This window comes from Bidens hawaiensis, unplaced genomic scaffold (genome assembly GCF_021521415.1).
Source record: "Bidens hawaiensis isolate Kalapana, Puna unplaced genomic scaffold, B.hawaiensis_p1.1 tig00016868_1, whole genome shotgun sequence".
Lineage (NCBI taxonomy): Eukaryota > Viridiplantae > Streptophyta > Magnoliopsida > Asterales > Asteraceae > Bidens > Bidens hawaiensis.
In genome coordinates this window covers 386098-400420 of record NW_027492558.1, presented here as the reverse complement: position 1 = coordinate 400420, position 14323 = coordinate 386098, and the positions used below count along the sequence as shown (strand labels likewise).

Genomic DNA, 14323 nt, shown 5'->3' with positions numbered 1-14323 from the left:
TTTTCCTATGCAAAACTAATTTGAATAATAATAATAATCATAATAATTCCGTCCGGTTGATTTAGTTTTACTTCAAAGAGGAATTGGAAAATTTGAAGATAGAATAAGAAGCAAAACAACAACTAATAATAACCAATTTGTGTGCATTAGATTAGTTGGTGATCAGGTCTTCTGAATAGAATAGAATAGAAGAAGATCTGAAATATGAGCGCTTCGAGGTTTATAAAGTGCGTGACCGTAGGCGACGGCGCGGTCGGAAAGACCTGTCTCTTGATTTCCTACACCAGCAACACCTTCCCCACGGTAATTATCATTCTATTCAATTCCTGCTCATTTTGTTTTTTTTTTTAAATTATTTTTGGGCATTTCTGCAATTGGTTATATAGACTGCATTCATTTAATTCAAGTCATATTATTAAGTTTCATTTTTAAATTAATAGTGTTAACAGAAAAATATGAATTTATAAGAATCAGTTAATTATTGTTTATTACATAATGATTTAGTCCCAATTCATTATTTTTGGCCAATTTTCATGTTCAACCCAAAGAATTCAAGTCCAAGTGATAAAATCGAAACTGAACCGGACATGAACCGAAATTGAACGGCTTACAAAAACTCAAAAAGCAAGTTTTCAGTTTTTGGTTTGGTTTGAGCCCGAAATCAAGCAATGCACGTACCTATATTACATAATATGAAGTTGATTTTGTGTTTTTCTTTTGTGCGAGTGGAGAATATGGTCCATTAATGAGAAAAATTTGGCCCGCGCGAATATAGATGATTTAGATCCAAGGTTTTTGGTCCGAATTCATTGTTTTTGGCCAATTTTCATGTTCAGCCCAAACAATTCAAGTCCAAGTGATAAAATCAAAACTGAACCGGACCTTAACCTCATACCGAAATTGAACGGTTTACAAAAACTCAAAAAGCGAATTTTCAGTTTTTGGTTTGGTTTGAGCCCAAAATCGAGCAATGCACATAGCTATATTACATAATATGAAGTTGATTTTGTGTTTTTCTTTTGTGCGAGTGGAGAATATGCTCCATTAATGAGGAAAATTTGGCCCCGCGAATTTAGATAATGATTTAGATCCAAGGTTTTTGGTCCGAAGTCATTGTTTTTGGCCAATTTTCATGTTCAGCCCAAAGAATTCAAGTCCAAGTGATAAAATCGAAACTGAACCAGACCTTAACCGAAAACCGAAATTGAATGGTTTACAAAAACTTAAAAAGCGAATTTTCAGTTTTTGGTTTGGTTTGAGCCCAAAATCGAGCAATGCACACCGTTAACTTGTACCTACATTTATGGATTGTTGCATTATCACACCAGTGGAGAAAATGAGGATATAGAATTGTTTAGGAAACTGCTCTTTACTTGATTAAGACAATGGATCATCTTAAATGGTGAAAATATATTGCCATTATGCAATTTTTAATCCATTTAGGGCGATTTTTGCTTTAATTAGTTTGCACATTGCTAGCCTTGTTTAATGTTAAGTGTGTCATTTGATTCTGATGGATAATATCCCTACACATTGTAATTACATTCCTTTTTGTGTTGGAAACAGGATTACGTGCCAACTGTGTTTGATAATTTCAGTGCCAATGTGGTTGTCAATGGTGCCACTGTCAATCTAGGCTTGTGGGATACTGCTGGTATTTTACGAAATCTTATCTAAACAATTACTGGTTTTTATTTATTTATTTATTTAGATTAATTTAACCAATATAATCATGGTGTGAAATTGAACTAATGATTACAGGACAGGAAGATTACAACAGATTAAGACCATTAAGTTACCGCGGTGCTGATGTTTTCATTTTAGCATTTTCCCTTATTAGCAAGGCCAGCTATGAAAATGTTTCCAAGAAGGTAAATATCTTACTTTCGACAGATGTAATAATGTGATATACTAAACAGATTTATTTGTATATTACAGTGGATTCCAGAGTTGACACATTATGCACCTGGTGTGCCAATTGTCCTTGTTGGGACCAAACTGGGTGAGTTAATAATAATGAATTATGACAATATTATGCATTGAGTTTTGCTTCATAAATGTATAGTTACCAAACATATGTTTGAAACTTTTGGATTATTAGATCTTCGGGATGATAAGCAGTTCTTTGTTGACCATCCTGGTGCAACTCCCATAACTACCGCTCAGGTTAATATTATCACCGAGAATCTTTTAACTATAAGTAATTTTCCTTATTGCAAAAATACATATATTTGAATTTATTATAGGGCGAGGAGTTGAAGAAGACAATTGGAGCGCCTGAATACATTGAATGCTCTTCCAAAACACAAGAGGCATGCATAATAATATTATACAAATTCTTCATAAAACGAAGGTTATGAATACTTTAGTTTGACACATGTTATTATTACTGTTTATCAGAATGTGAAGGGAGTTTTTGATGCTGCAATTAAAGTTGTTCTTGCTCCTCCAAAGTCGAAGAAAAAGAAGAAAGCGGGTCAAAAGGCTTGCTCTATATTATGATCAGAAGAAGAAAGCAGTGATCGTCTATGTGAAGCATCAGTTGGCTTATCGTGTGCCTCCATCGTCCTTTGATGCCTTGTCAGATTTTGATTTTTTGTTTCTTTTAATGTATTACTTTTGATTCGAGATCCAGTTAGGTTAAGAAATTCGTGTTGGATTTATATTCATTGATTTGTATAATTGTATGATGTTTTTGACCAAAATGATGCTTGCTGAGTTGTTATCAACTAACATGGTTTGGTTAGATATTATCATTTTCAACATTTTTGATGTTGAATTAGTGGGGAATGTTTGACATCATACATTCCCACTTTGTCTATCAATTTGAAGGAATATGAAGTTGATTTTGTGTTTTTCTTTTGTGTAAGTGGAGAATATGCTCCATTAATGGAGGAAAATTTGGCCCGTTGCCATTAACGACGTGGTGGGGCTACTCGATTAAGTTGCATACATGCATATGCATGTGTAATTCTATGTGTTTGGTGATTGGTCCCGACTGATATGAATAGATTGTATAATTTTCAGAGATTAAAACTAATTTTACGAAAGAATTTGTTATTGGCGGTATATGACATTTGAGGTGAAGGTAATATTGGGATACCTTCACCTCAAATGTCATGCACCCTCGATTAACAAATTGCTATTCATAATATATAATTTCTTATGCTCAATGTGACAGACCAAATACAATGGTTTAAAATGCAATATTCCTTTTATGGTATGATGTGAAACTAATGTATGGAGGTGATGAGAAAGAATCTAGTTGATCATGCTGTTCTTCACTCAAAATTTATCTAGAATCTATACCTTCTCCACACACTCTCTCTCCAACTATGTATAAATCCATCTCACAACCCATTACTAGATACACCAAAACATTTGTAATTGTATTCATTCATTAACATTAAAATGGCTTCTAGGAGGATTTTGAAAGAGCTTAAAGACTTGCAAAGAGACCCTCCAGCCTCATGTAGTGCTGGTCCTGTGGCTCAAGATATGTTCCATTGGCAAGCAACGATTATCGGTCCAAATGATAGTCCGTATGCTGGTGGTGTTTTTCAAGTTATGATTCACTTCCCTCCGGACTATCCTTTCAAACCCCCCAAGGTACGTAGTCTATGCTCTTCATCAGGCTGGCTTAATTAACTCTTCTTGGCGCTTAATAAAAGTAATTACTAATTAGTTAACTTACAATCTATACGACCTGTGGCGAACCCATGATATCGTTTCCACCTGGGAGGGTTCTTTTTTGTGCTCGAATCTCTCTTTAACGTCACATAGATAATGATACTATGTTTTTGTAATCGTAAACCTAAAAGATAATATGCGGTTTTTGATGTAAACATGACCACGAAAGGTTATTTACCGTCCAATAACCATTTAGAAAGAATAAGTTAAGTATTTAATCAAATTCGTCATTGTTTCTTTTGTTTCTCACAATTTATATCTCAAATGCAGCATGTATAGGTAGATCTTTTCTAGGTAAGTTAAAAGAAAAAAACGGATGTTACAAATCGACCAAATACGTAGAAAATCTTCAGCTCTTGATCAAACATCTTCTAGGATCTCATATTGATGTTTTGTAGATGTATGCCCCTATAAATTCTAATTTTAACAGTGATTTTAATAAGGGCTTTTGATAATTCTTGTAGGTTGCTTTTAAGACCAAAGTGTTTCATCCAAATATAAACAACAATGGAAACATTTGTCTGGATATCCTCAAGGATCAATGGAGTCCTGCTCTCACCATATCCAAGGTTTTTTTTTTTTTTTTTTTTTTTTTTTTTTTTTTTAATAGGGTTTGCAATGGTGTTGCATGCCACTGGCTTAGCTAATGATAATAATTTGGTTTGTGGTTCAACCAGGTATTGTTGTCAATATGTTCATTGCTGACTGATCCGAATCCAGATGACCCATTGGTCCCAGAAATCGCGCATATGTACAAGATGGACAAGGTCAAGTACGAAGCCATGGCTCGGAGTTCGACTCAAAAGTATGCCATGTATTGAAAAATGATAACGCGGATTTATATAATGTAACCAATAACAAGTTCTTGTATGAAGTTTGAAGAGCCACACAACATGGAAAAGAGTTATAATGAAAAAAATTGCATGCAGGATGCTGGTGTAATGAATGGTTTTGATGGTGAAGTTGGTGTTTGATTTTAATTTTGAATAACCTGTTCTGATTGTTTTCCATCTGTTTGCCCAATGCTTGTTAAAAAATCAGATAATATACCAATGATGTTTCAAAACAAAAAGAAAACTTAAAAGAAAATCAGTTAACTAAGTTCAACGTTATACAGTCACAATTTGAGCCTTTTTCTGTCTTCCATCTTATAGAGTAACTTTTATCCGTCCGCGTGACGGCATGCCGTCTTGTAAAAGATATCTAATAGATTCTATAAAAAAAAATGTTTTCATTTCTTTTTCTTAATTAATATAGGGGATCCAATATGCCTTCTTTTCTATTGTATCAATTGTAATTACACTTCATTTGATAACCTTATTTGGCAATGGAATAATAAAACCATATGATTCATTAAAAAGGGGATGATAGCTACTTTTTTTTACGCCTAACAGGATTATTAATCACCTGTTGGATTTATTCAGGCCATTTCCTCCTAAGTGATTTATATGAATCGTTAATTTTTCTTTCATGGAGTTTCTCTCTTATTCATATAGAGTCTTATTTCAAAATAAAAAAAAAATGATTTAACCACAATAAATGCCTCAAATACTATTTTTACCCAAGGCTTTGCTACTTCGAGCCTTTTAAATGAAATATACAAACCACAATATTAGTACATGCTCTACAATTGGAGTGGTTAATAATGCACGTAAGTATGATGATATTGAGCTAAGCGGCTCTTCTTTGTGGATCATTAATAGACTTCTAGTAATTATATTTAGAAATCTTTTTTATAGTTCTAAAAGTAATAATTTATTAAAATTAAATGATCATTTTCATTTGGTGAAATCCAATACAAGAATGAAAGAAGTAATATTTTGAAAAAAAACTTTTTTTTTCTGATAACAATTATTACAAGGCCCAATTTCTTAAGCAATTGGATTATTGGAGTTATCGAGTTATTAGCCTAGGATTTGTCTTTTTAACCATAGGTATTCTTTTAGGAGCAGTATGGGCTAATGAAGCACGGGGATTGTATTGGAGTTGGGATCCAACGGAAACTTGGGCCTTTATTACTTGGATCGTATTCACAATTTATTTGCATACTCGAACAAATAACAATTTGCAAGGAGCAAATTCCGCAGTTGTGGTAACTCTAGGCTTTCTTATAATTTGGATGTGCTTTCTTATAATTCGAATAACCCCCAAAATAGAAATTATAAGAAAGCACATCCAAATTATAAGAAAGCCGAGAGTCATGGTTCATTTACGTTAACCTCTAGAGAAATTAAAGAAAAGTTATTACGAATACAAATAAAATGCAATACGGTGTATATAAAAAATCTCGTCTCAACCGGCGAGAACCATGTGAATCAAGTAGTGTAGTGATTCACACGGTTCTCACATAGACTAAGTATATTGGGTCAAAATTGAAATTCATATTTTGTTTTTACTTTATTTAAAATTTAAGAGAATAAAAATTATACTTCTTTTTCATTAGCCAACCAACTCGTAAAAAGGAGTGTTTTTATTTAATAAAACTATCTATCAAAATATTTAGATAGAATACCTTCAACCTTGTCAACTGATAGTGAAAAAACAAAATCGGGGTACATACCAATGCCTATTATAGGTAGAAAAATGGAGATGGAAACAAATAACTCACGCGGCCCAAAATAAAAAACATAAGAGTTTGGAGTAGTAAATAACTTGTATCCATAGAAGATTTGACGTGACATAAATAATAAATAAATAGGAGTTAATATCATTCCAATTGCCATTACAAAAGTGATGGCAATTTTGGGCATTAAAAGATATTTTTGGCTGGTAATTATTCCTAAAAAGACTATCGCTTCTACAACAAAACCACTCATCCTCGGTAATGCAAGGGAAGCAGTGGAAAAAGCTACTGAACATCGTAAATATTTTTGGCATGGGGATAGCTACTCCGCCCATTTCGTCGAGATAAGCAAGACGTATTCTATCATAACTCGTCCCTACCAAGAAAAAAAGTGTAACACCAATAAAGCCATGTGAGATTATTTTTAAAATAGCTCCATTTAGTCCCGTATTGGTTATCGAAGCAATTCTTATAAGTATGAAACCCATATGAGATACGGAGGAATAGGCTATATATGTATTTTTATTTTTAAATTGCGTTGGTCAGGAGATGTTGAAACTGCATAGATTATTTGTACTGTGCCTACTATCATCAACCAAGGAGAAAATATAGAATGAGCGTGTGGTAATAATTCTATATTAATCTGAATCAATCCATACGCTCCCATTTTAATAAAATTCCGGCTAGAAGCATGCAAGTACTGTAATGCACCTCTCTGTGGGTATTTGGTAAACATGTATGCAGGGGTAGAATCGGCAATTTGACAGCAAAAGCAATAAAAAATCCAATATATAATATTATTTACAAAGCTACAGAATACGACTGATTAACTGATGTTTCAAAATGTAATGTTGGTTCATTAGAACCACATAAATCGATACCCAAAACTCCAATTAAGAGAAAAATAGAACCCCCCCGTCATGCACAAAATAAATTCTGCGGCTGAATAGAGACGTTTCTTTCTTCCCCACATGGATAGAAGTAGATAAACTAGAATTAATTCTAATTCCCACATGATGAAGAAAAGTAAAAGGCTCCGGGAAGAAAATGATTCTATTTGACCACAATACATTGCTAACATCAAGAAATGGAATAATTGAGATTCCCGAGTAATAGGCCAGACTGCTAAAGTAGCTAAAGTAGTGATAAATACTGTTAATAAAACGGGTCCTATAGACAACCCATCTATTCCTAATTTCCAACGGAAATAAAAAAAAATTGATCCATTTATAATCCTCTACTTGTTGGATTAATGGATTGTCCAGATGGAAATGATAACAAAATGCATCAGTTGTTAGAAGAAGTTTTAACATGCATATATACATATAGTATACCACTCAATTACCCTGTTTTCTTTATGGGAAAGAAAGAAAATTAAGGAACGTGCAAATATTGATAAAACTACAATTATTGTTTACCAAGAAAATTTGTTCGTGGTAAAGACAAGACACACTTGGACTAGAAAAACTTGTGCTCAAAAATAGATTATTTTTTAGCACAAGTTTTTGCGGTAAATAAAAATGGACTCAAGTAGGGGGTTCTGTAACGTGTTAATAAGCTATACCCATGCTGTAGATTGTTTCATGCCATAAATAAACTCGAACACTCAAGAATCTGTTGGGCAAGCGGATTCACATCTCTTACAACCGACACAATCCTCTATTCTTGGAGCAGAATATATTTGTTGGGCTTTACATCCGTCCAAAGGGATCATTTCTAAAACATCCGTAGGACAGACTCGGACACATTAAGTACACCTGATACATGTATCATAAATCTTTGAATGCGACATTGAGTCTATCTATTTTTGAACGTGATAAAGTTTCAATCTAGTAAATTGATAAATAAATTATATATTTAAATACTAGTACTAGATGAATCGATGAGTTTCTCGTTTTTTTTCTCTATTTTCGGATTGACAGTGACAAAAAACTTTGATTTCTTATCTTTGTGATAACATGATCAAATCTTACATGGCAGACATACTAATTTAAATTAATTTACTAATTTAAATTAATTTATGAAAATGATAATGTGATAATTTATATTATAATATTACTTATTCAATAAATTTGATTGATTTATACGAGTTGATTTTCAGTTATGATAAATTGATGAAACAGTATCGAGTCAAATAGTGGCTTCAGCAGCTGCAATCAGACAATCCGAGCATTTGCTTTTCTTACCCTAATTATCATATAAGTTGCACAATTGTCTGTATAAGTCGTGTAATTATATATGTACGTAGTTACAAACATAGGTTGCGTAATTATTATATAAGTTGCATGATTATTTGATTTTGTGCGTAATTAAGATTCAAATATGTTACCCATTATTCCAGTTACATGTATCTACTTCTAGTGGTTTCAAACATTTTCTAGTTTAAGGGCTCTTTTTACATTAACAAACCCAATATAAATCTGCAAAATGTTGATAAGTTATTCATGAAAGTAATAGCAAATATAATAAATATTAAGCTTATGAATCTGTTACAACATGAAGAATAGTAACAGCTACAGAGTATGCTGTAGTCGACATGTTTGTCATCTTGATCGAGTTCCTCTTTAGGATATATAGTTAAGGATGGTGTTAAGGTTCTTGAAAGAAACCTGGTTTAGAAGAGAGGAGACACACAAAATTATACGTGTGTTTTTTATTAGATTATGATATTAATTTTTATCTCTCTTTATATATACCCAATGGGAAACCCTTTATTAGTTAATTAAAGATAATATGACCCATCAATAATTAACAAACTAATATATAATAAGGTATAATTAATATTTTTTAATCTAATATTATATAAATGATTATAACGGTCACATATAAATAAATATATATTTAATATTTATTCTTACACAAAATACATGAAACACATAAAATTACTTTTTTGATTTGGACATCAAAAGCGACAACATATGTGAAGTCACTATTTGCTTATAAAGTTAGTTAACACGTCTCCTGCCAATTTTTTGTAATTATTGCCAAGCTTGCACTCGTGTTTGTTGTTTTTGTTTTTTTTTTCTTTTTTAAATAATTACTCCGTATGGACCCTTTACATAACAAAAATAATTTTCATTCAATGCTTAGTCACTATCATTGGTTGATATTATGGCCACGAGACAACAAATATAATGACATACAGACCACATAACTATAACGTTGATATGTTGTTGAACTTATAATGAATAATAATAATACTACTGTAACACATTATTATATTTTTAAGGGGCTTGTTATTAATATTTGTTTCTACATGAAGAATTTAATTTGTTGGTGGTTATATGAGGATGCTTTTGATTTTTTCTTTTTCTAATTTTCTTACTTCAAATGCTTGTATCTATTTTACACAGAATTATTTTACTTAAAGAAAAAGAAATTTATTGAACTATAAAATCTAGCATTTTATATTCTCTAACTTCAACATGATACTGTTATACTCTTTATGAAAAATCAACTTTAAGAAAATACATCAATATCTGATATGCATATAACATTTGTAATTATGTATATGTATAATTATCATTTAAGTTGCATAATTGTCGGTATAAGTTGTTTTATTATTTATATAAGTTGCGTACTTATGTATATGCGTGGTTATAAGCATAGGTTGCACAATTATCATATAAGTTGAGTGATTATATAACTTTGCGCGCATTTATGACATAGACTTTTTATCATCACCCCGATGACATGTGTCGTCTTCTAGTGCCTTCACATGCTCTCTAGGTTTTTGGCTCTTTTATCATCCATGAAAAAAATGCAAAACCATATTTAAAGCATTTTTCATAAACTTTGGACATTGAAAGTGATAACATATGTTAAGTCCACGTAAGTCACTATTCGAATATGTCGTTAACAGACAATAAAGCCCTTCCTTTTTTTTCTTAATATTTGCAAAATTTGCACTCGTTTATTTATTTATTTTTAATTTTAAAAAGTAATTCCTTATGAACGCCTTACATAAGAAAAATATTTCTCATTTAATGCTTAGTCATCGATAGTGATTTATAGTATGGGCAAGAGGCAACAAATATAGTAATATAACGTTAATACTAATAATCAATACTATGGAACAACATGATTATATTTTTTTTAAGGGGCTTGGTAACGTGTGTTCATACGTGGAAAATTTAATAAGTTGGTAGTTATGCTGATTTTTTTTATTATTTATTTATTTGTTATATTTCTTGGGTCACCTTTTTGATTAAACATATTCGGAACAGAGACGAAGAAATGTTATGATAATATCGTTTTATAAAGGGTTAGGTCAGGTGTGTTTATACATGGACCACTTTTGAAATAAAGTTATCTACCTATCTTTGTTAAATTTATAGTGATTGAATTTGGGGAATTTGATTAATTAGTAATCTTGTTAAACATAAAATATCGAAATCTTACGATACTAAAAAAATGAAAATATTGATGCTTAGGTGTCAAGCCCAAATTTCATATAATTCGTAATCTCTCGGTCATGGGTCAAAACCATTTTGTCAAATGAGTTATAACATAGCGTAGATTATATTCATTATTGAATCAAGTGTCATTTTCATAACTAAGGTTTGACCAACTACACAACTTTAATACATTTTTTTAAATTTCTTGCAAATGAACACTTGGTGTTTCCAAAATTATGTTATTTTAGTACTTTTCGTTAACCCTGTTTGTGTTTTCCATTAAGTCTACATTAGATTAATTCACAAGTTTTTAAGAATCACAACTGAAATAACATACCTTATTTATCTTTATCATTTGACAAAACCCGTGTAATACGGGTTCAAAAGCTAGTATAATGATAATTATAATTAAGGTAATTTTTTATTTATCCAAACAGGTGTTAGAAAACTAGTGAGGGAGAGAGAGATTCAACAATTCACATACCTCCTTAAAAATCAAGCTCTAAATTAGAATAATAAAAAGTTCAACCATTCATCACATAACTAAAAATTTTTTTAAAACATTCATTTGTCTTAACTTAAAACATAAAGTAAAACATCGGGTCTTCCTTCTCTTAGATGCCAGCCACTCAGTCCATACCATGTAAGGATGAGCATTTTTGGTACGGGTACCGATACCGAATTCGGTACCGATTTGGTACCGTCGGTACCGAATCGGTACCAAGTTTTGAGTTTTCGATATCGGTACGGTACCGATACGGTTCCGTACGGTACCGGTATTTCCCGAAATGCCGGTACCAAACCGATACCGGTACAGTACCGGTACCGAACCGAACATTTCGGTACCGGTACCGGTACCAACTATTTCCGAATTTCGGGATCGGGATTTTCGGGATCGGTACCAGTACCATCCCAATCTCATCCATAATACCATGTGCCATCCTCAAGATAGCTTCTTTAACCTATTCACCTGTGTGCACACAAAAAGTAAGTTATACTGACTGAGTTCTAGTTAATCAGGCAACAATACGCATTCAAAGATACATATTATACTTAACCTGATAATCTTTCAATCATACATATTTACATACATTCATTCATTCATTCATTCATTCTTTCGCATTTTCATACTTTCTTTCATTTCATACTTTCATGCTTTCATACCTTTCGTTCTTTCATGTTGTACTCATTTAGTCCACACATACTAACTTTACGTTTTGAAGAGCAGGGACTTTTTATTTTTGGAATCTTTTTATTTTTTGTTTTAGCAGAGACTCGTGGGATGATTAAGATGGCGAGTCTCCCTTTTTATTTTTCTTTGACACGTAGGGTATTAATTTCTTCATTTTGGGCTTCTATTTATTCATTTTAAAAGTGTCGATTTTATTTCCCTATGCAGGGCTAGCAGCCACCGGTAGGCTTTTGTTTTCTGATGTGGTCTAAAATATACATATTATTATACAAATATTTCATACACTTTGAAGTAGTTTTGAGTTGTTTTTTATTTAACATTACTCATAGTTGGTTTATATATGGATTTTAAAGGGTTTAAGAGACAATGTGCTAAAACAAATTTATTTTACAAAACTTTGAAACCAACAAGTGGATACTCGATTAGTGTTTACATATCTTATTTAACTAAAATGAATGATTTAATGGTTGTTTTTATTACATTTAATGATAATTAAACAGAAGTTATCTTATTTGGTTTTTAATGCTATGTATCAAAATACATATTTTAATTGATGCATGTTGTTCGTTTGGACAGTGAATGACACAAAAAAGTCTCAAAATACAATTATATGAAAATTTTATGTGAATAAAGTTTGATTATGATCCCAGAAGCAAATCACATAAGCCCACAAATAAATGGGTTTCGGCTTTAAGGAGTTATGGCCCACATGAAAAAGAAGGTATGTTTGAAGAGGAATTATTATGACGAAATAAAAGAGAATATATAAGGCATATTATTCACAACATTTATTGGGAGTTGAAACAGAAGGTCACCAGCAAGTTCGATCAACACAAAAAGGAAAAGAAAGATTGGTTAATTAGAGAGCCCCAGGGTTCAACGTCTACTCATCCAAACATTATTATTATTCGTTTTGATTTTATTGTTTTCTTTATGAATTCAATTTTTGAACCTTATTTATTTGGTTTATTCTTGACTATGGTTGTTGGCTAAACCCCTAAACCATCTAGGTTTATGATGAACTTTTGTTGATATTGGATTTTAGTTTGGACTTTGCTTTTGTTATGGTTTATGATTAAGTAAGAGGTTTCTTGTTATTTATTTGATGCATACGCGTGCTTAGGATTGTTTGACGGGTTTTATTGTTCCACAGTTTCCTTGGTGATTGTTTCATATAATAGGATTCTGTTAGGTCATCTACTGTGTGTATTTGACTAGTTTATGGTTGACTTGCAATAAAACCATATGAACAATATTAATAAATTAAATAGACTTAAGTGTGCTACTAATCTAAATAAACTGTAAGGTGATAGATTATATGATAAGTCCTGGTTGTTTAAGATTGCTAGATTTAGTTCTTCGTAAGGAGTCCATCTAGGTTTGATTTTTCAGTCTTGTTTATCTAGTCGAGTGAATACTTTAAACTACCTTTGATTTCTGCGCTGTAAGGTAGGATTTCTTATAGAGGTACTTATCATAAAATAAATTAGCGACCGTAAGGGAGTCTAATTATACTGGTGTTTCTAAGAATTTAAGAGAAATCCACAAGTGTCTTTTTAAGAGGGTCAGGGGTCCTGTTCGGGTTTTCTTTAAGTGAATAATTTAAGATCCCAGTTCCATAACTTAGCATTTTCCTACTATTTGATAATTGATGCATTAGGGATTCTAGCCTAGGTGGTTTCTTGTCATCATCTGAATTAAGTCCAGGTTTAGGTCGTCTTTAGTTTTATTAATTAGTTTTTAGTAAAACCCCCAATAATAATAAATAAATAGTCGTGTCTGTAGTTAAGTATAAATTTAGCTAGTTAGCGTAAGTTAAAGAGTCTCGTGGGTTCGATATCCGGACTTACTTAGCTGTACTAGAGTCGACTGGTTCACTTGCCGGTTAGTAGTTTTAGTTAAGTTAAGAGTCTAGAATTTATTACTTAGTGTCTAGATTAGCGTACTTTATATAACTACTTTTAGCACATAATTTTCCCTTAAGGGGCTATCATCGACTCGTGGGATGACTAAGAAGCTGATTCTCTTAACCTATCCTCAATATTTTGATCAATAATTAAACCATCACATTTACCAATATTTCTACTTTATTTGATACAATGTGTATAAGAACCCATGATTGTTAGAAAAAATAACAAATAAATATAGATTATTTGGAATTTTTTTTAATTTTTGGAGCAGGGACTCATGGGATGATTAAGATGGTAAGTCTCCCATTTATTTTTCTTTGACACGTAGGGTTTTCATTTCTTCATTTCGGGCATCCATTTCTTCATTTTAAGATCGTGGATTTTGTTTTCCCAATGTGGGGCTAGCAGCAAGCGGTAGGCTTTTGCTTTCCCTTAACGAGGCTATTATCGACTCGTGGGACGATTAAAAATCTGATTCTCTAAACCTACCCTCAGTATTTTGATCAATAGTTAAACCTTCGCGTTTACCAAAATTTCTACTTTATTTGATACAATGTGTATAAGAACCCAT

At 31.9% G+C, this 14323-nt stretch overlaps 2 protein-coding genes across 2 annotated transcripts; both read left to right on the top strand.

The window, feature by feature from the left end:
• Positions 1-160: 160 nt before the first annotated feature.
• LOC143552391 (rac-like GTP-binding protein ARAC1) lies at positions 161-2674 on the top strand. The gene is made up of 7 exons (XM_077042629.1): positions 161-303; positions 1567-1654; positions 1762-1871; positions 1939-2002; positions 2102-2166; positions 2247-2312; positions 2401-2674. The coding sequence occupies exons 1-7, from the start codon at positions 205-207 to the stop codon at positions 2500-2502; spliced, it is 594 nt and encodes a 197-aa protein (XP_076898744.1). The 5' UTR covers positions 161-204; the 3' UTR covers positions 2503-2674.
• Positions 2675-3389: 715 nt separating this feature from the next.
• Positions 3390-4576, top strand: LOC143552390 (ubiquitin-conjugating enzyme E2 29-like). The gene is made up of 3 exons (XM_077042628.1): positions 3390-3609; positions 4155-4259; positions 4368-4576. Exons 1-3 carry the CDS (start codon positions 3412-3414, stop codon positions 4509-4511), a joined length of 447 nt encoding a protein of 148 aa, XP_076898743.1. The 5' UTR covers positions 3390-3411; the 3' UTR covers positions 4512-4576.
• The last annotated feature ends 9747 nt before the right edge of the window (positions 4577-14323 follow it).

What these genes read in the sequence shown, in the direction of transcription:
- LOC143552391 (XM_077042629.1), top strand. Translation starts at nt 205, where the DNA reads ATGAGCGCTTCGAGGTTTATAAAGTGCGTGACCGTAGGCGACGGCGCG. An exon ending in CCAGCAACACCTTCCCCACG is followed by an intron (nt 304 to 1,566) that starts GTAATTATCATT and finishes TGTTGGAAACAG; the next exon opens with GATTACGTGCCAACTGTGTT. An exon ending in GCTCTTCCAAAACACAAGAG is followed by an intron (nt 2,313 to 2,400) that starts GCATGCATAATA and finishes ACTGTTTATCAG; the next exon opens with AATGTGAAGGGAGTTTTTGA.
- LOC143552390 (XM_077042628.1), top strand. Translation starts at nt 3,412, where the DNA reads ATGGCTTCTAGGAGGATTTTGAAAGAGCTTAAAGACTTGCAAAGAGAC. An exon ending in ATCCTTTCAAACCCCCCAAG is followed by an intron (nt 3,610 to 4,154) that starts GTACGTAGTCTA and finishes TAATTCTTGTAG; the next exon opens with GTTGCTTTTAAGACCAAAGT. An exon ending in CTGCTCTCACCATATCCAAG is followed by an intron (nt 4,260 to 4,367) that starts GTTTTTTTTTTT and finishes TGGTTCAACCAG; the next exon opens with GTATTGTTGTCAATATGTTC.